The following is a 21,160-nucleotide window of genomic DNA, read 5'->3' on the forward strand; positions in this document are numbered from 1 at the left end:
ACGGCTGGCACGGCGAGGCGGGCGTTCCGCTCTTTAACAGCCCTGCGCGGGCTGGGGCCACCGCACAGTAGGAAGCAGCCAGGCGAGCGCGGGCTCCGGGCGTCCGGGAGAGCGCGGACTCTTGACTGCGGTGGCTGCCGCGCGCGCGGGGACAGGAGCGGGGCGCGGAGCGGCAGGTTGCGCGCCACATGGGACAGCCGAAGCGCAGCGGGCTGCCCCGTCTCTTCTGCCTCTGAGGCGGGAGAAGAGAGCCGCCGCCGCCGCCGGCCAACCGGAACACGCGCCGCATGCGCCGCGCAGCGAGGAAAACGGAGAAGCAGAAGGGCACCAAATTCAAACCGTGGAAGGCGACAGGGAAAAGGGGAGAGGCGAGAGCTCGAGGAAATAGAGGGAAGCCCAGCGGGGAGAAGGAGGCGGCGGCGGTGGGAGGAGAGCGAAAGTGAGAGGAGCATAAGAAGAGGGGTTAGGGGAGGAGGAAGGGGTGGGAAGCAGAGGCCGGGTAGGGAAGAAAGTGAGCGGGTGAGTGTCCCTGCCATTCTCTCCAGAGGGAGCTCAGGTCTTCTGCTCGCTTCCTCCGCTGAGCGCGCTCTCGCTGAGGCAGAGCCAGCCGCTGCCTCCCTTTCGCTGTAGCTGAGCGTCCCCCACTGGGCACCGCCATGGTAGACAGGGGCCCCCTGCTGACGTCCGCAATCATCTTCTACCTGTCCATCGGAGCGGCGATCTTCGAAGTCCTGGAGGAACCGTACTGGCGAGAAGCGTCGGAAGATTACAAGGAGAAGAAAACGAAGCTCCTGAAAGAGTTTCCCTGCCTGGGCCAGAAGGGGCTGGACAGAATCCTGGAGGTGAGTTTGAACGCCGCGCCCGCCCCTCAAGAAATCCCACGGAGGAGCTGCGGTGTGGGGGAAAGCTGGTGGATCGGCCACCGGGCACGATGCGTTGCGCTTGATTCTTCGAGGCGGCGGATTTCAAAGGGCATTAGTTACAGTATAAGCCTAAGCAAATGCCACCTGAGGTTATTAGAAAACACGCACACATACCTATCTCATCTTGGAATATGAAGTAGGGAGGGAAATGACCCGTCCAGTCCCACTTTCCACCCAAATGGGACACGATTGTTTCTCGTGGGGGTGGGAGCCAACTCTTTTGAATGAAAACATGGTCATTGTTCAGGTCCGACGGCGCGTTTCAAGCCTTGTACCTCCCCCCGCCCCACTAAATTGCACGAAACTAACAATGCATGAACAAAATTCAAAGCCGGATGAATACCAGCAGAGTTCTTAAGCTGGGAGCATGTGTTTGCAGAACAAATTGTTCTGGAAAGGAGAAAAAATACTCTTAATATTTAGCACCACGTTGAATTATAACAACAGCCTCAATCCCTCCCTCCCCCCCCCTCCGTTTTACCTTCTCTCTGAATTTGAAATTGTTTAATGTTTTCAGAACTGGACCCCATGATTGTTCAGGCTCAGTTGAATTGTCACTCTTTCCACTCTGTAAATTCCAAGTCGAAATGCTTTTCTAGTGGCTTTTCTAGGGGGCAGGCCAGCGTTGGACTGTTTTGTATCAGCAGCAGGTGTATCGTTTCCTATTTTGTCTTTCCAAATGCGGTGCAGATGTACTAGTGCAACTTTAAAAATGTGAGCAGGTGAAGCAAGTAGTTTACCTTATAATGTGAAAACAAGTGCAATTAGTTTACGTTTCTTTTCAACATCTGGACGGCAACAAAGACTGCATCATAAGGGAAAGATACTAATAAGCAAGGAGCCTGTTTTACAATGGAAAGTCCTTTGCTCTCTCTGAAATTGTTGATCTCCAAAGCTCACAGGAGAAGGTTGGATTTAACTAAGTCACTGGGAAATGGTTGCTCAGGAGTAATGCAGTTTCTGGTTTCCTTAGCTAGACTACTTTTGCATTTCTCTTCTTACACTTTCAGTATGGAAACCCTGGTGCATCTAATTGTGAATAGAGAAATTCCAGTCCTCAAAGGACTCAGCTCCCAAGAGCCCCATTGATTGGGTTGCATGAGAATCCGGAAACAAAGGATGATGCTGAATAGCTCCTGCCCTTGATCCTTTTCTTTGTTTGCCTGTCTCTTCTTATGTGGTGCTAAGCTCCATTATGTGGAAACTTCATGGCACGTTTGTTAAGCTCTGGTTTGTACAGAGTGATAGGTCAGGAGGTAAAGAATTGCAGAATTCTTGTTATGACTGAATGTGATACATTTAGGGTACATTCATGGGTACTTTTAGTGTGCTGTATTTAGCACTACAAATCTTAACTAGTTCTGAAGTTCAGTGCTGTGGCACCTTTTAAACACTACAGTTATTATGACATAGGCTTTTGTGGAGTAAAGCGCTTTTTGTCAGGTAAATGAACTATTCTCAGTTTGTAGACTACTCTGAGGCAAGGACCTATCCTGTTGTACTCTGTAAAGCATCATGCACATTGATGGTGCTATATAAATAAATGAATACAAATGTGTATCTGTGCAGGGGGGGGTATAAACCCTGAGTGATTCACATAATCAGAGCAGCCCATCCTGAGGCATTTAAGCCACAGAGGGCTGCAGCACATGCCAAGCAGGAGTTGCAAAGGTCATGGAATAGAAGAGGTATAGAAGTGATGTGACATTTTAATGAAAATCTCATTCTGGAGTGCCTAACCCATGCCTCTGCACATCTATAAAGGGTTGCAGTATATCTTACTCCATCTGAGGTTCATGTTGAAGCCAATATGCCTGCAGCAGTTTCTGCAGTAAGGACCCAATCAGCTTATCTATGCAGGGTTTGCATGGTTTGGGTGTTCTGGTTTTCTGATTTCTCTGCTGTCACTGGTTTGTAGATAGATTTCCACATTGAACAAGGTCTTTTGGTGGAAAGAGGGGCAAGGATAGGAATGTACAAAACTGTATTCCAGTTTGCAACCCTGAATGCAAGCAGGAATATAATTCTCAGATTTTGTTTGCAGTTTCCCAAATTTGCATTTGTATATTCACAGATGCACATTTTCCTCTCTGATAAAAAATGCAAATTTTCCTGATTGCAAAAATCAGATACTCATTTTCAGAAACAGAAGGCAAACTGAGCTTTGATATAGCACTTGGGGAACCTCAACCAGCTTGATCATCACGTTTGCCCATTACTATGCAAAGCCTACAAGTAGTTTTGTCATAGCATAATTGTCTTGTTACAGTATTGTTTTGCATGATGTCCTCTAGCTTGTGAAGTGCTTTCAGGTACAATCCCATGAACTGTGCCCCCACCTCTCAAAAGGCCCCAAACTTAGAGGCTTACAGCTCAAGCTGGCAGGATGGGAAGAATGGTAGAGGTGAACTTTGCCTCCCCATCCAGTTTCCTGTATTGCCACTGAACAGACTTCTGATCCAGTCTAGTGAGGACTCCTTGGAAGAGGACAGAAGGAGGCTGAAGGAGACTCAGGATAAATCATGTCTTGGCCTCTTCAGCTTTCCCTCTTCCATATCCACTGCTTTCTTATAAACCTTAAATTGTTTTCCTGGAAGGAGTCATATAATGTTGATCATAAGCACCTCCTCTTTACAATGAGGAAACTGAGGCCGAGGGGGGAAATAGCCAAGGCCACCCAATGAGCCTTTGATAGTGATGGGATTTGAATCCAAATGTCTCAGGTCAAATTGAAATACTCTGAGCACTAGCATAGCATTCCTGACCTTTCTGAACTGAGATACTCATATCTGACTTGGACTGTGGAAAATCCCCCTTTAGTGCATGGCATGAATAGGATGATCATGTTGCACTCAGTTCTTTGGTTCTGCCTCTTTTGAGGTTTCTGGAGCTGTGTAAATTTATCCCACTCTGCCATCTCCTTGGCATGTTCCTGAATGATAAGTGTGGTCATTTTCAACAGTGGTTTGTAAACTTTGGCTTATTAAAGAGCACTGCTCTGTTTGTCTGTTCTTCCTGGACTTGTATCATCTTGTTCCTACACCCACCACATGGGAGGATGCATGACAAGCTTTCAGATTAAAATTTGACTACAGCAGACTCCAGTAAAGTTGTTTGTACACACAAAGGTGGTGGATTCTTAGAATATACTGAAAAAGCTGAGTTGATTAAGAGAGAAATTGATTGTGTTTCACGATTCACCTGAAATTGAAGCTAAATGGGATGAAAAATCCAAAGAAACTTATTCTGGTTAGTACTTTTTTTCTATTTCCATATTAACTTCAGAGAAGAGCATCATGTTCCGTGGAATAGCGTTTCAGAGCCATTGACTTTATGTTTGGTTACTCTGTTGCTGTTGGTTCCTTGCACATTACAAAAAGTATTTGAGTTAAACAATCTCTTGGTCTTTTGCATAAAGAATAACCTGGTCATCAAGTCTTGGAGCATGGTGTTGAAAGTATGCATCATGCATTCATACAGAGCATGCTTCTTCCTAGTGTGCTTAACTTACCTACAAGACTTCCAAAATTCACTCAGTGAAAATTTTGAGGGCACCCTTTTCTCCTGGCTAAAACTTTTTCCTTATTTTTTTCAAAATTCTTTTTCAGAATTCAGAGATGTTGCTGGTATAACTATTTTTCCCTCTGCTCAAATTTTGCCACATTCATACTCTTAATATTTTCATTAATTTCCATATGTAGCCTGAACACAGCTTGCATTCCACACACTCCCCCCACAACTGCCTCTGTCCTCCATGTGCTCTTATCTGCTTCTCTTCACTCCCTTTGCTTCAGTGAAGCCTTGTCAGGCCTCTGGTGTTTATCCTGTCCTCTCCTTAAAAAAACGACAACAAAAACTAGCTTCTTATTCTCCTATATATGCTTTTAAATTGTTAAATGTACTTAGCTTGAAATCTTATGTACATATGCTTGCGAGTAAGCCCCATTATATATAGTAAACATGCATAGAGTCTGGCTATGGGCAACAATAATTTTTAAAATTCAGTGGGTCTCCTCTGCAGCCTAAAAAGACTGATCCTGTTCTCTGCTTTGCTGTAGATTAGAAGCCATGCAAGAGGATTAGTTTAAAAGACTTGTCAAAGGAGACTTGCCAGTTTGCTTCGGTCTTGAGACTTTGATCTACCTCTTCTGCAGGTGTGTTGCCCTGCCATGCAAGGAGCTTTAGGGAATAGGATGGGAATTGGAAAACATGGCTTACTGATACCTCCTTGCTTAGCATTGGGAATCCTTGCTCCGTACCCCCTGGTTTTAGCATCGGTTTTGCTGTAGCTCCATGGGAAAACCTTTCTGGTGATCAAGCTGCAAACCTTTGTAATGGAGGATATGAATCCTCTGTTTTGTTGCTTTTGTGGGTGTCACTATGTGGATTTCTCGGCAGTGGCCCCAGCATTAGGCAGAAGGAGGCAGCCATCTCAGGTGACGGTCAGGTTTGTGCATGCCATGAGCTCTGTTATGCACTCTGGTGTACTTGAGTACAGTGAAGAATATAGTCCCCATCACCGCTGTCAAATTGCAACACCAGTTGGCTTCTTTATGTGGACTCTGGGAAGGGTACTAGCTTGTCCTTTGCTTCAGGCAACAAAATGTTTTGGGCCAGTCCTGGAATTATGAAAGTATCAGATTCAGAGCATGTATTGGCCCAATGTGGTCATAAAGCGACACCGTGAATAATAAACAATTATGAACTTGGGCGCATGTATTTGACCTTCCTCTTCTGCACCCACAAGGAGATTTTAAACTAACCACAAGTCCTTGTGATATCCAGATATGGTTAACAGTGGTTTCTTTAAACTCAGAACTTTAGTAGAACAAACCAGGATTTGAAACCTGTTTGATTTGTTCTTGCAAGCCAAGCAAACCACAGTTCTCTGAATTCAGTTATTATGAAGAAGATTGGCTTCCTTAAAATCTGGGGAAAAACCAAGCTTTTTTTCTTGCAGATACAAACAGAAAAACAGGGGTGGGGGGAGAATATGCAAACTGAGTATAGCATGGCCTATTCACTGAGGGAAACAATTAACATTTTCAAGGCTGCCGGCTCTGACATTAGTGATGAATGTGGGAAAGTCCTTTACCTGAATGGATTGTTGTTCTGCACCTGAAATGAGAGAGAGATGATTATAAAGAATGAAATTTGCTTATTTATATTCTTAATTCTTGTTCACTTCCCTGGGAAGGTATTCTAGCTTTAAGAAACATCAATCTAACTATGTTATAGGGTAGCATTGCAAGTTCATGATTTACTTTGTTCAGTGAAGTTAAACCTACTCTGAAGTAAGTTGACATGGAATTGTAGCTTGTGCCTAAGAATGCTTAAAATGACATGAAGCAACAGTGGAGGAAAACTAGCTTTCTACTTGCTTTAGGTATATTTTTTTCCAAACAATTACATTATTATATAGCAAAGTATAAATACTTTTCAGCAAAATGGTTCATTTCAAATGGAGTAGTCTGGATAACTGCTTGATAACTGACATATTCATGCTAATGGTATGTTGATTTCGTTTTATTTTCTCCTTTAACACTTGGAAAATGCTTTCATAGACAAAATAAAATGGGTGGTGGGAAGGCAGTAGTTACTGGAAGGCGCTAGATTGAGAATACTGGAAGGCGCTTCCCCTAATGTGGAGTTTCTGTACGGACCCACTTCAATATGTCTTACATCACATCTCATGAATATCTACATGACATTTCAATGAGGCAAAATACAGTGGCCCCAAATACTGTATTGCCATGGGCTTCTACCTCAGACCAAACTCCAGAAATTCCTTTGCATGCTTCATTTACTGTTGAACTTTACACATTCTATGGAGTGTTTTCTCAAAGTTCAGTGTTAATGCTAAATCTTATTTTCACTTGCTCAGCAACAAGTAAAAGGATCATGAATTTAAGATATGGTTTGTTACACTTCACTTTAGTACAGCAATCAAAATAAGACATGTTTGCTAGCAACAAAATGTTTGCTGCATATGTATGAGTCAAGTCATAAAATGTTACAGTTGGTTGTCAGTCATATTTCCTGTAACATGTCTTAATTTCTCTTTCTTAGTTTACTATCTTAGAAATACAGGTGCACTTGTTAGACATGGTTGGGCATTATAGTGGCAAATCCTAGGTTGCTTGTCATTTCTGCTTTTACTTAACAACCCAGGAATGCACTATTTCATGACATATAAACCTGTGAATACTGTTTAGAGATTGTTTACAGGTTAAACAATTCAAAGTTACCCCAAGAATTGTGCTTGCATTGTTAATTAAAAGTGAATATTACAAGTGTGCCACTTGTGCACCATGCTTATCCCTGTAGTGGTTACCATGATGTGGAACTACATCTTAATCTTTTTAACAGGGCACGTTGCTTTCACTGCATTGGAGTAACACAGATACCCTCTTAGTGCTTGCTAAGACATACATACCTTTTACATGGATTTAGAAAGCACAATCCTATTTGTTCCACACTTGTTCCAAAGCAACTCCTACTGGCTTAGGACTATGATCTTATTATGACACAAACTTTTGAGGACTAGGTCTTTGGCATCTTTTCCCCTGCAGGAACCAGATAAAGTTAACAAAGTCAGGTATTCTCTGCAGCAGTCACTGTGATACTGTTATCTTTCTAGCAAGGCTGTGCTAATTTTAGTATCTTTGGTGTTTTAGATAATGTTATCATGGTGATTGCTATGCTATTGTGCTTAATCTTGTATACCCTTGGGCTCTGCATACAATGTGAAGTCTGCTCTTGCACCTTGCATTTCATGGCCTTCCCTTGCACTTTTTCCTCTCTCTGTACCCATTCATTTTTCAAACAAGGAAGTGGATTTTAGTCCACAAAAGCTGGAGCCACAATAACTTTGTTAGTATTCAGGGTACAATAACTTAATCTGATTTGAAGAAAGACCCATGCATTGTGGCAATATTAGAAGCTGAAGCTGCTCTGAAGCTTTGTAGGACTTTCAGCACTGAAGACCCTCAACCTCTTCATAGATTGTGAGACAAGGCTGTGACTTGTGAAAGACAGTCCTAAGAAGTGTGGCTATAAAAACTTTCAGAAATGCAAACTAGGCTAACCATGTATTAAATTGTGAATTATATGTAAATGTTACATAGGATTTATACTTTTCAAACACCAAACAAAATATTGAACAACTTTACTGAATGATTAACATGATACATTTTTGAAAGTTTTACTTCTTCATGACAGTGAGTTACTGAGAGAAGTGGAATTGGCTGAGAACAGGGCTTTCTCCCTGCTCTGCCAAAGTGGTATTAATTATTAAATGAGATTAGATCTTATGTTGTTTAAAATGTGAGCAAGATTCCAAGATAGGCATGTATTTTACCCTGCTCTGAAAGTTACAGTAGTGACCTAAATACTTCCATTTATTGCCTTTCCTTACTGTCAAAAACTGTGGGTTCAAGATTTCCGGGCACAGAGTTGCTACATGACATGAAAGTACTTTAGCCTATTTATATTAGGAGCAAGTGTTGTTTTCGAGCAGCATCAGCTTGTTGCACCATTTCCTTTTAACTGCCTTGTGCGTTACCGCCTTTTTGTATCTTTTCCTCCTCCTTTATATCTAAAGAACAAGATATGTTTGTCATGTAACAATGGATTTTTCAGCTAGATGTTGATCACTTTTTATCCTTCCTTGTCTATCCCAACAAGGAATCATGAGTGCTGTTGGCTTAACTCTGCATTGGACATCAAAATAACAACCCAGGAATGGGGTGTTTGTGTTTTGTTGATTGTAACTGGAAGTGAGAAAAGTATGGGAAGCAGCCACTTGTCACTTACTGCCACTAAGCCCTGACAAGTCCTGGGATAAACAGTCCAGGAATGTCTTGTTGCAGAAAACAGGTCAATATTGCCATTTCTCAGAACTTGATAATTGCATCCCAACAAGTTCCTTAAAAGTATTTTTAGCCTTCCTTCCACATTTAGAAGGTACATTAGAAAATATGGTATTTGAAATGAGAGGCAGTGTGGTATAGTGGTTAAGAGCATGGGACTGGGACTAAAGCAACCTGGGTTATAGTCCCTATTCAGCCATAGAGCCAGCTGGGTGACTCAGGGGCAGTCACAGAATCTCAGCCCAACTTAGCTGACAGGGTTTATTTATTTATTTATTTATTTATTAAAACATTTTTATGCCGCCCCATTCGCCGAAGCCTCGGGGCGGCTTACAACATCGATAAAACAATAAGTTAAAATCCATATAAAATAATCTTAATTAAAACACACATTGTTTGTTGTTATGAGGATAAGATTGAGAGCAAGAGGAGAATGATATAAGCTACTTTGAGGTTTTTTAAAAGAAAAAAGATTTACTTGATATAAATCAAATAAATAAAAGCACATGTTTCCTTTTTATCATTATGCCGCTTTAATACTGTATAACTTTTTTTTCATCCTTATTCCAAAGTTTTTGTCATAGTCCCTTTCCTACTGTTTTGGGGAAAATGCTGGTTTAGAATCCACAGAATGAGGATCTGACATGATTTGTCTTCACACGTTTGTCAAAGGGGATACATAAAAGTGTCAAGATTGATGTGTCTGATGTTGCTCTTGCATTATTAAAATTATGGGCTTGCAGTGTAACGGACAAAGGACTTCAATCTTAAGCCTTGCCAGGCTGTGCTGACTGAAATGCATGAACACATCTAGCATGTGTTCGGTGCTGCATATGGAAACTGAGACAGCATCAGACCCAGTGGATCCATGGCCTCTTCCCTCCACACCCATTAGTATGGCTCATCTCCTCTCTGCTTTCTCCTTCTGGAAGTTGGAGTTCTGTTCTCAGGAGATGAAATCACCTTATAGCTTTGTGCAGCAGCTGTACTAGGCTCAGGCAGGTGAAGGAAACCATGGCATGATGTCTTCTTCTGCAGCTGTAGCTTTATGTATAGCCTCACTGAGTAAGATCTGCAGCATCTCATGCCCCCTCAGATGTTGGGGGTTGGCTATAGAATCGCTCACTTTGATAACCTGATGTGATATAAATGCATTGGACAATATTAGTAGAATCTAAACTTCATTAAAATATTCCTGTTTGCAGATATATAGGAGTTGTAGCCTACAGCAATAAGAACTAAAATCTTGATAGGATAATAGGCCACTGAATTCACACACCTCTTTCCACACTGTTTGAAGTAATAAAACATACTGCTCTTCTGTGTTGGCATGTGCTGGACTAATACTACTAGACCCAGTTAGAACCCATATGTCTCCATATGATCAGCTTATATTACAACCCATACACATTTTTCCTTACTGGAGGTCCCCCGTTAAGGAGGTGCTGCTGTCCTAACCAATGTGAGAGCATTTCTCCAGCACTCAAGTAGTATTATATTGCTGTGGAAGAAATCAGATACACTTCTCAACTAGTGGGGCCATTGTGATTTGGAGTACTGTCAAATGTTGTTGAATAAGTGCCAGTTACCATCCCAACATCCCTCTCCTCAGTGTACATGTTATTCATGACCTGAACATCCAGATTTTGTTTCTAAGCAGAGGCACAAAGTTTGAAACAACATGAGGGGAAACTGAGAAATGGCTTATACTAGTTCCTATGAAATCACTTGGGTTCAGACATTATGTAACTAACAGTTATCTTTGAATTAAAAGTTCCAGGACCATCCTATGAAAGTTGAGATGGGTAGTGGCATGACTTGATGGTCTAGGTAAACCCTGAAAGCTTTTTTCCATGAAGGATGCAATGCCTACAGAAAGTGACTTGAGGGCCACAACCTCAGGGTCACGTAGCTTCTAGCTTGTTCCCAGTGTCTCTGTGTTAAGACATCTTTCAGGGAAAAGCCTGTTTTCAATTCCTAATGAACTTAGCCAAAACAAAGCCTGCTCATCTATGAATTCTCAGTTAAAAGTTGTGGGTGTTACAAATAAGTTTATGATTTTTAAAAAAATTAGAATTACAGTTAAAAGTATTTTTAAAAGCTTATGTGCTTAGGCTTTCTACATGTTCTAGAACCCTAAATCTTTGGTGTTCTTAGATTACATGAATGCCGATGTGCATCAAGATCTACATGCACAGGCTTTTCCCTACAGCTATCCATGTCTGGAGCACAGCTAAGAGGCCATAGTCTCCTTCTATGAGGTATGGACCTTCACACAGTTCAGATGTGAAGAGGGCTATACTTAACCCTGGGGCTTTCCTTTAGACAACTCTGCAACCAGGTTTGCATTTTTCAACCAAATCTAGGTTGTTTCCTACTCAGCATCTGACCTACCCAAAGATCTGGTTTCACTGATGAACCACCCAGGAAATCCTGGATTGTTTTACAAAAGTAGACATGAAGCATAGGAGGCAGCATTCTCACTTGGTTCTAATAACCCATAGTTTAAACAAGCCATTGAAGGCTTGCTATATGTACCTTGGAAATTTCTATTGATGAAGTCTTGAATCACTTTGTGGAAAACAAACAGTACAGGGATTTGTCAGGGTGTATTACCCAGCCTCATAAATGGGAGAAAGTGCACACTTTATAGTCTTTCTCACTAGTTGGTTTCATTAGCATCTTGGATAACAACCATGTCAAGATGTTATTCATATTGTGATTGTATTGTAGCTCCTTGGCTCCAGCAGCCAGTTGATCATGCAGTATGGACCATTGGTCCAGAGATGAGTGTGTTCTGTTTCAGATAGTGAGTTAAGGATAATGGGTATCATGACCTTTCCAGACATACCATTCATTGTCCCAGTTGGATATGGGGTGGGGTGGGGTGGGGTGGGGTGGGGGAAAACAGCTGCACAGATCTGAAGTTACATCTAAATAGGAACAGGATGAGATCTTATGCCAGAACAGTCTCTTTCCCCACCCTTAATTTGCTTCTGGACACTTAAGAAAAGGTAGGAGACCAAGTCTGTTTCCGAGTAAACACATGATAAGTGTGGTGTAAATATTCTCTTGTTGCAACTGAAGTAATATAATTTTGCCAAATTTGAGAAATAATAATGCAGACTTCGTTTAGGAAGACTTGTAGTTCTCTTCAGGCTGAGGACAACATCCTGAGTGAAGTGAGTGATCTGTTATTTCTGCCATCACAGCTACATTGTGCACTTAGAATGACTTGGTTGCATGACATCAGTTTAAATTTTGAGGGGTGGTATTGCATCATGAGTCTGGCTGAGTCAAGACTTTCAGAGAAACTTTTAAGCATAATTCCAACTGTAATTGTATTAGACAGGGAAACAGTGCTGAGCAGCTATAGGTTGTTTTTCTGAAATATAAAGCTAAAGCCAGAAGCATGTAATAGTAGTAACATATGAAATGTTTCGGGAGTATCCAAGGTTTCATTTTAGAGACATCTTAAGAATGCATGCCGAGACCTCATCCAGAATGGACAGCTGTTACCTTGGACAGACGTCCCAACAGCTGCTTTCCCTTTTCTGACCAGTGAGCATTGAGATGATCAAATTTCATACTTTATGATGCAACAACACTTGCAGCTGCACTTGTTTCAAGAGGAGGGTGTTCCATTTTCAGTGGTTTCTTAAAACGCTGAAAAGAGGAACTTTACAGTAACAATTTTTGTGATCTTAGAAATTGAGTCATTACCTTCTCTCTTTCCTCCACTTTTTTCTGCTAAGTAGATACAAACAACTTCTACAAAATGGTGTCATCTTTATCATATTACTTCAAGGGCAGATATGCTTCTATGCCATCATGTATATTTTTATTTGTGTGCCTCTAAATATGAATGCTCTGTTTTGTCAGCAAATCTGCTTACAAGAGCCAATTGTACGGGTTGCTCACATGGTTTATCAGCACAACATGCAACTATGTTAGTTCTATAAAGCCCAACCACAAAATAGCAACAGTTTGTCTGAAGCCTGAAGTCCTGGGTGCAGAAGGCTTATCATGTGCAGTCACAACCCAGTGTTCAAAGCAGAGTTGTGCATAATTCGTACCATACTGTGGGCTAGTAGTATACTATGATTGCATTAAGATCCAATATCACTATGTTGCTTTCTGGGCTAAATACATGTAGGAAGCCAGCTATACTCACTGTGGAAACTGACTTTAACAGTCGGATGAAACCTGCTTTAGCACATCCTGTAGCTTCACATGCAAATTCATGGAGGATATGGCTTTAGTCACGATGGTCGTATACTATTTTGGGGAGCAGAAGTACCATGCCTCTGAGTATCAGTTGCTGGGAAACAGCAGCAGAGGAGTTGTACCCAAATCCTGCTTTTGGCCTTCCCACTGTCATTTGATCAGCCACTGTGGGAACTGGGATGCAGGACATGGAAGGCCTTTGGTCTGACCCATCAAAAAGGTCTCACATTTACCTTTTTGAGACTAACTTGGCCCTTGTATCCCCATAGCATACTATTACATAGAAGAAAGTGTTGCGAACACTGAAATATAAAAGTGCATTTACTATATTCTTAATACCTCTCATCTACACATACCTTTATTCTGTGTAAGGCTTGCAGAGCAGTGAGAAAACCAAAATATGACTAGCTTATGCACTTAACTGTTCAAGTCATCTTAAATAACTCAGGTATTCTACTGTGTTTGGGAGCTGTTCCTTAATAAGTGTCCATCCAGCTGGTCTACACAATCAAACAAGCCACCATGTCATATATAATAGCTCCTGTATTATTTGAGGGTTATTTCCCCATCAAAAAAGCCATGCCATCCAGGTTCATATGACATGAGAGATTTGATTTAAGCCATATACTTACTAACAATTAGTTCTAAAGGACTTATTGTTACTCTCAAAGCTAAGCAATTGCATCATTTCCACATGGATTAATTTTATGATGTGAGGAAATTTGCTGATTGACATAGTAACTAGTGGAATTGCATAGGTTTCAAATAGGGCAGTTACATGTGCTACCCTCCCTTCTATTTGTGAATTGATTCCCTTTATTATAGTTTTGTACCACCCAACAGCTGAAGCTTACCCTGGCCAAGGGGACCTATTCATAACAGTTTGTGCTCAAAGGTGATCTTGGATGGTGGCTGGTAACTGAACAAATCATTAGAGCCATGAGCTTTAGTCAGGAGTGATGGGAGCTTCTTAAATGAGGCTCACTGTGCGCTCTAGGAAGCACAGGCATCCCAGGAGGCTGCAGAACAATGGAGGTGCTTGCCATAGAAATAAATCACATGTGCACAGCACCTTGGGCCACCTTGCAGTGTTCAGGAAAGCTCAAAAACACCACAGAAATGAAATATAAAATGCCCTAAGAATGAGCAGAACAAAGAACTCCTCTTTCAGGGAGGAAGAAGACCTTCTGGAGACCGGAGGGCAGATTTTGGCACCACACTTGCTATGTAACTTCCCTGGAGTTGGACATCACACTCTTTCTCATGCTTGCACTGTACAAAATGGGGGCCAGTCCTGTTGTAGCACAAAAGACTGAACCTTCACCCCCACTTAGGAAAACAGAAGGAAACTACAGTACAGTCCAATGGTGAGTCCTGCTAGTGGAATACTTTAAAATTTCTCATCCCCTTGGAGAAATTATGGGTTTTCCAAAAAGCCGTTTGCATACAGCACTCTAATATTTCAGTAAAATCTGTCATAAACCAAATACTAAAACTTTGCTCAAGCAGCAAAAAACTCTCTTCAATCATTGCTGTTGAACAACATGTATTTATTATAAGATACTGCCACAGGACATCCCAGTTAAACGTAACCATTTGTTTACAATAGGTCCATGTTCAAGGACTAAATGTGATACAACACTGACAAGATGATCAAAATACATTTTTCTCTGCATATATAATTTCAGTGCCTATTTTTATTGTAGAAAACTGGGGGTATCTTGACGTAAACCTGTTTCAGAAAGAAACAAACCTCTCCCATTTACTTTTCTTTTTGCAATAGAGGTGAAATAACTATTTTTTCTGCACTCCTAACAGTGGTTGCATTTTTTTAAAAAAAACCTAATAGATTGGGAAGCTAGAGTTTCTGTGTTATGATAATAAATTGAGGGTGCACATGGATACCTGGAAAGTAAAGAAAACAAATGTAACTTCTTGCTGCTCTTCCTGTTAAACTGCATGCATTGTCTCCAGGGGCTTAGCATTCTGCCACTGGTTTTGAAAGATATGTCTTGATTTTTCATAATCAGTTAAAGAAGCTGCCAATCATTAATGAGGTGTGTTTCTCAAGCTCTATTTACTTATTGCAAAAACTTTCCCATATTATATTGTTACAGATAATAGCTACCACATCACAGGAATATTTGACTATCTTGTGTCCACATGTCTCTTGACAGTATTAGTGAAACTCTATGGCTTACATACTAAGTTGCTCCTCTGTTTCAAACAGGGGTTTGATTTCTGTCAACTTTCCCTTAATCTTCAGGTTCCCAACCTGATGGAGTTGATTTTTGGAAACACTGGTTAACTGGTTTCTGCTTGCAGAAAGATAAGTAAGAACAAAGCCAATGGAATTAGATCAGTTTTTTCCTGTTCAAACTAGCACACTGATGCCCTGATCCAAATTCTTTACTGGAAGGTTTTCTGCACATAAAGCCCCAAATACAAGCACATGCACGCATACACACACACACACACACACACACACATGCAGAGAGAGAGAGAGAGAGAGAGAGAGAGAGAGAGAGAGAGAGAGAGAGAGAGAGTGAGCGCGCTTCAATGCACACCTACTCCAAGGTATGTGCCATTTGTCTTGGGAGAGGTGTATGAGTAATATTTCTGAAATGATGCTACTTTTTCATTTTGCTAAAACTGTGAAGATTAGCAGGTAGCATGTTAAACTTTCTGAAAACCGCAGAGGGAAGTTCCTCTTCCATTTTCTCTCAGTGGTTCTTGGTTCTTAGAACTGAAGAAAACAGGAAATATTCTTGTGCTTACTTTAGACAAACACATACATTAAAAACTGTAAAATGCCCCAAAAATTTAAACTAAAGTAAAATAGGAAAAGAGAGCTAGAATTCAGCCTTCATAATTGACAATTTGTTATTTTTCTAGCTAAAAGATTTTACTCTTTCTATTTTCATTCAGGAAAAAAACCCAGATCTGAAATAGTCAAGCTGGGCTAGTAGGACACTGGGAGCAAGGGATAAAGTTAATCTATATGCAGCAAGAGAAGTTAAACTACAGTTTTCAGGGTTTCCCTCAAGATTGCTCCGAATTGTTCAAGCAGTTGTTGCTGGCTTCTTTCCGGTCTGCCCCACTCCTCTTCCCTGATTCCTTTCTGGGTGCACAGCAAAGAAACAGCAGCCCGCAGCCACCATCTTCCTTAGCTACAACTGCCTCTGAACCCCATGTTTGGCCCAGAGGCATTGAGGGAAGATGCAAATAGCACTGGCTGCATATCCCCACTCTGCTTTGCAGCAATTCCAGCTTCTGGTAAGAAAATGGGTTTAAAATAAATCAATGGGAGGAGGAGGACTTTTTGGTGGACACCAGGAAAAGTAACTGTGAATGATCTGGTGTGCATGAGCATCATATTGCCTACCCCTGGCTTAGTTTTATGAAGTGGAGTCCATCTTTTTGATGTTTTCTAACTGTTTTCTACTAAGCCCATAGATTTTTTTCATGGTGAATTGTTTGTATGATGCACATAATTTGCAAATTGTAAGTTGTTACTTGAGGCTATTCAGCCTAATAATTTAGAGTTAACCCTGCCTAAAAAAGCTTTGAAATATGTGCTGTATTTGGAGCCATCGCTGTTAGATTCAGGTGCCCTCTCTTGTGCCTTTTACCAGTCCAGCTAAATAGGTGGGAAATGCTATTGCAGTATTCATATTGCATGCTAAGCACTGAACATTGAACTCTATGCAGTAAAAACTAGGCCAATTGTTATTTATTGGAAAAGATATCACATGTCTAAGAAAGAAAGCCAAATGGCAGCAAGACATCTGGCATCCCAACTGCATGTACAAACAGATAATGTGCATATCTTGTGGATAAATTGTTTTTGCAAGTATTTAAATTGTGACTGATGCAGAGCAATTTGTATTTAAATACTTGCAAATACTAATTTACCCACAGGATATGCACATACAGTTTGAAAGGTCTTGCTGACATTGACACTCCAGCACTTTCCTTCCTATGTATTTATTAGAATAAACTTTTATAACTTTGGCTTAAGTCTGAGTTTATTACAGTGTTTTGAAGTTTAAATGGAAAAGGGCAGAAACAAGGAGAAAGATTTGTCCTTTGAGATAACATCATCCCACGAGAGAGAAGGTTGCGTTGTCACATCAGTGGTTCTTATTTCCCAGAATATTTTTTTCCATTTCCTCTCAAATGTTGAGTCCTTGTTCTTTATGCCAAGGGAAAAGAACACAGAAACAAGAAAATTGTACACATGTCTAGGGAAGAATCCTATCCTGGGGCAGATTTGCTATGTTTGGTCAATTACTTCTCTTTATTTTTCCATGCATTTGTTATAAACACCATGGGATATGCAAAAGTTTGCTAGAAAGACTAAAATTGAAATTATTATCTTTCAGACTGACGATTGAGCTAGAAGAAATTTGTAATACTTTGTTCAGTTTTGTTATTTTGTACACGGGTATAATTGCATGCTTTATTTCAAGAAATAATATGAAAACGTATCAATATCGTTCTCCAGTCTAGGAGATTTTGTTGAGCCTGCATGATTTTAAAAATATGAACTGAACACTTCTATAGCCTACTGAATACAAAACCTCTTATCTTGAAGCCATCTCCTTCTTCCCCCCTTGTATATGAGATTTTGGGGGCATGACCTTAAATTCTGTATCTACGTACACAGTGCCGAGAGTTCTAGTAGACTACGATGCTAGATAACCACACTTGCCATCTTAATCATTAAATATAATGATTTTAATTCAAGCTTTCTGAAATGTTATGTTGTAACATGTTGACTGGAATCTTCTGCATAAATTGGTTCATGCCAAATTTTTTGGCTTTCTGACAGTTGGCTTTTTCTACCTGCTGTCTGACTTTTAACCATTATTGACACTGACTTCTGTTTTGCTGGAATCTTTTCCCAATTACTTCATGTCTTCATGTCAGGGAGATTATTTTTGGCCATTGCAAGTACATAAACATCAAAATGTGGGAGGCCATTACCACCCCCACCAGTTGCATCAGAAGCAAAACCATGTACAGTGGATATGTCTGTTTCATAACTTGGGTGTGTTGGGATGCTGTTCATTGTGAGCTGCAGCTGAGGTGGTACCACTAAGCTGTTGCTGTAGCGTCTCCTATATTATAAGATACTGCAGTATTGCCGGATCTACAATCAAAGCTTCCCTGACACAGACTTTCCATCCTCTGTAGGTGGAAGCAGAGTCTTTTCTTTTTCTAAAACCTAGTACCTTACTCGTTTGATTCGGAGAAGGTAACAGTCCAGTTCTGCCAAGCAAAATGTAGACAGTGCATGGTTAGTATTTCCATCTATGGCTGTAGAAGATGTCAAGCATCTGCCAGTGCATTCCACAGCTTCAGAATTAAATGCTGATTTCTTATATGGTGACTACCTCTATGATTCAGAGGAGTCAAGACATCTCAGTTGGAGTTCTACTGCAACATAAAGAGATCTTCCTTCCTGTCCCGCTAAGAAATACATACATTAGAATCAAATAGTAAAGGTATTATTTTGTTGTTCAGAGAATTAGTATTCATTCTAAGAAGAATGATAATCAAGAGAAGCTGTGCTCCTCAAGGGCACTTGTAACTTATTAACCAGAAGTGGCTTCTGGATTGGGGGAGAAAGAAAGAGAAAGAGCAAGTTTATACAGAGGTGCAAGGTGCAAATCAATGTGTTTTCTTCTAGCTTCTACTCATTTACTTCAACATCATAAAATGTTTAAAGTTCAGGGGTGACAGTGATGTTCTGTAAGTGTTATCCAGCCATCTATGACCCTTGGTAACGTTTTGCTGGCATAGATGTTATATAAACTGTGGGACTGTCAAGATAAAGTACCCAGTTTACAGTTGCCACGGTGGATTCCTCCATGTTCATATCATGTCTGAGTGGATTTTCAGTAGTCAAGTGAGCAATAAGTAATACATTGCTATGTGCTGCTCGGTATCAATAACTTGCTACCAGAAATCAACCTAATCTATCTTTGATGGCAACATTTTAACCACAACCAACAGCCTAGGCATATATGCAGATCACATAAGTTTGCCTATATAATGCTCACATAAATGAGAGTTCTGCAAAAGGCATAGTATGTGTATATGATTATGTGCCTTATTCTTGATTTAAAGAATTAAATCAGAGAGCACAGTGCCATCTCTAAAATCAGATTTAATAAAGGAAGTGAAGTAGCATGAAGCTACTGCAGTGCCAACATTAATTGAGTGCCAGCATTAATTGCTCTGATTTCCTCTTCTTTAATAGTGCAAATTATCTTTCAAATAAAGGTTGGAACTTGCTGAAAGATAAACCTGCTTATTGAAGTTTCTTAAAAGTTTAGGTCAAGAATGGGCACATTCAAGGTTGAAATTTTTGTTTTTCACTAGGTCCACCAAAAAGCCAAATATAAGGTATTGGTTTGCACAGAGCCAGGTGCAAAATACTGCCTCAGGGATAGATCCAATTACCTACTCCACCATGAGCCATCCATTGAGATAACCTACATATAATCAACATCCGACTTATTATGAGTGTCTTAACAGTATACTTTCTCATGTGTAGAGAAGAGACTTTGTTGGTTTTTGCTGAATTGTTGTGAATCATACAGTGATCTACTGGTAGATCAAATTACTTTCCACCTCTGATCTAGGTATCTTGTAAGCTTAATATTGCCATCTTGAATTATATGCACATATGCTAAGGCCATTTGCCATTCCCTTCTTTAGTTATATGCCCCAACATTGACTGTTCTTAATGCTTAATGTCCCAGCTCATGTTTGATTCCCAGTTCCTTTGAAAATACCAGAGGATTTCTAAGCAATTAGCAAATCAGCTATCAGATGCTAAAACATCAAAATTCAGGGGACCATTTTTGTCAGAGTTGTATTGGAGGTCAACCATGCCCAGTGAGTAGTCCGGTTACATAACATATACAAGAAGCCAGGCACTATTTACTTGCATGCTTTAGATTTTAGAGTTTGCCATAAGCTCTTGTTAGATAAGAAACAGAGTTTTGTTCACATGCAAATCCAGGTTGTTGGCACAATAAAGTTAGGAATAACAGAGGAATAGCAATAAAGGAGGCATCATGCCTTAAAGCCTCAAAATATCTGAACATTCAGCAGTACTGTTACATAAAAGCGGAAAGAACAATCAAAAAGGGTAAAAGTAGTCTGTCAAAAGTATGAATTGATTCTCACTGGCTTTTTTCCATGTTTCTTTTGATATTAAAAATAACAGTTGTATGGAACCCCCAGATGCAGAAGTAGTAATTTTCTGGATATATGCTTCCCTCTGCTCATGAAAGGCAACAGTCTGAAACATAGAACCGCTCTATTCTTGGTGACGGTCCATGAAATCTTGGCTCTTTGTGAATGCCCATGGATAGAGGAGGCTTTCTGCTTCAGATCCCACCCCCGCCCTCCATGATTAGAAGGTGACAAAAGGTTCCAAGGAATAGGGGCAGGGCTGGAGTGCTGCTTCTGTTCACATGTTTAGCTTACTTGCATTTAGTATATGTGGGGGGGGGATGACTATTTTATGTGCATAGCATGCTGATTAGAAGGCAAGTGCACCAAAAATGTAGTTTCGTTATTGTCTGACTCAGCAAATAATCCACTCTAGTGTATAAAGTTATCTAACTGCACCCATGTAACTGGGAAGAGTTCATTCTTCAGTGAAGATATCGCAACACCACTGTGAACTTTGGTGCAGTTCTTTGGAAAGATGATTGCAACTCAAAACAATTGCTGAAATGATTAAATAGTATCTGCTAGCAACAATCAGTTCCTTACAATAGGCAATGTAGGAGAGGACTTTGGTAACTGTTTAAATTTGCTAAGGCCTTACTCAAGAGTGTAAATAGTATTAACACCTGTACTTTAAGCACTTCTTGCATCTTTTTTGCTTTTTCCAAGGTGGGGCAAACAATTGCAGCATTTCATATAGGGTGGACAACAACAACAACATAGCTGCTGCATCAGCTATGACAAGTATTAAGTTAGAAACAACAATATATGATTTATTTATTTTTTAGAGTATTTTCCCTTGGGTAAGTATACCCGCATATTCAGATGTGTGTCGATAGGAACAAACATTTCATCACACATTCACATCTTTCTCCATTTAGAAAACTT

The 21,160-nt window shown here is 40.4% G+C and overlaps 1 protein-coding gene across 1 annotated transcript in view; it reads left to right on the forward strand.

The window, feature by feature from the left end:
• Nucleotides 1-526: 526 nt before the first annotated feature.
• Nucleotides 527-21,160, forward strand: part of KCNK5 (potassium two pore domain channel subfamily K member 5) — a 42,901-nt gene continuing 22,267 nt past the window's right edge. Inside the window, exon 1 of the mRNA XM_044442720.1 lies at nucleotides 527-842. Coding sequence (XP_044298655.1) covers nucleotides 657-842 — 186 coding nt within the window. The 5' untranslated portion in view covers nucleotides 527-656. The remainder of the gene's footprint in view (nucleotides 843-21,160) is intronic.

Source organism: Varanus komodoensis, unplaced genomic scaffold, assembly GCF_004798865.1.
Source record: "Varanus komodoensis strain SLA01 unplaced genomic scaffold, ASM479886v1 scaffold1, whole genome shotgun sequence".
NCBI classification, from domain to species: Eukaryota; Metazoa; Chordata; class Lepidosauria; order Squamata; family Varanidae; genus Varanus; species Varanus komodoensis.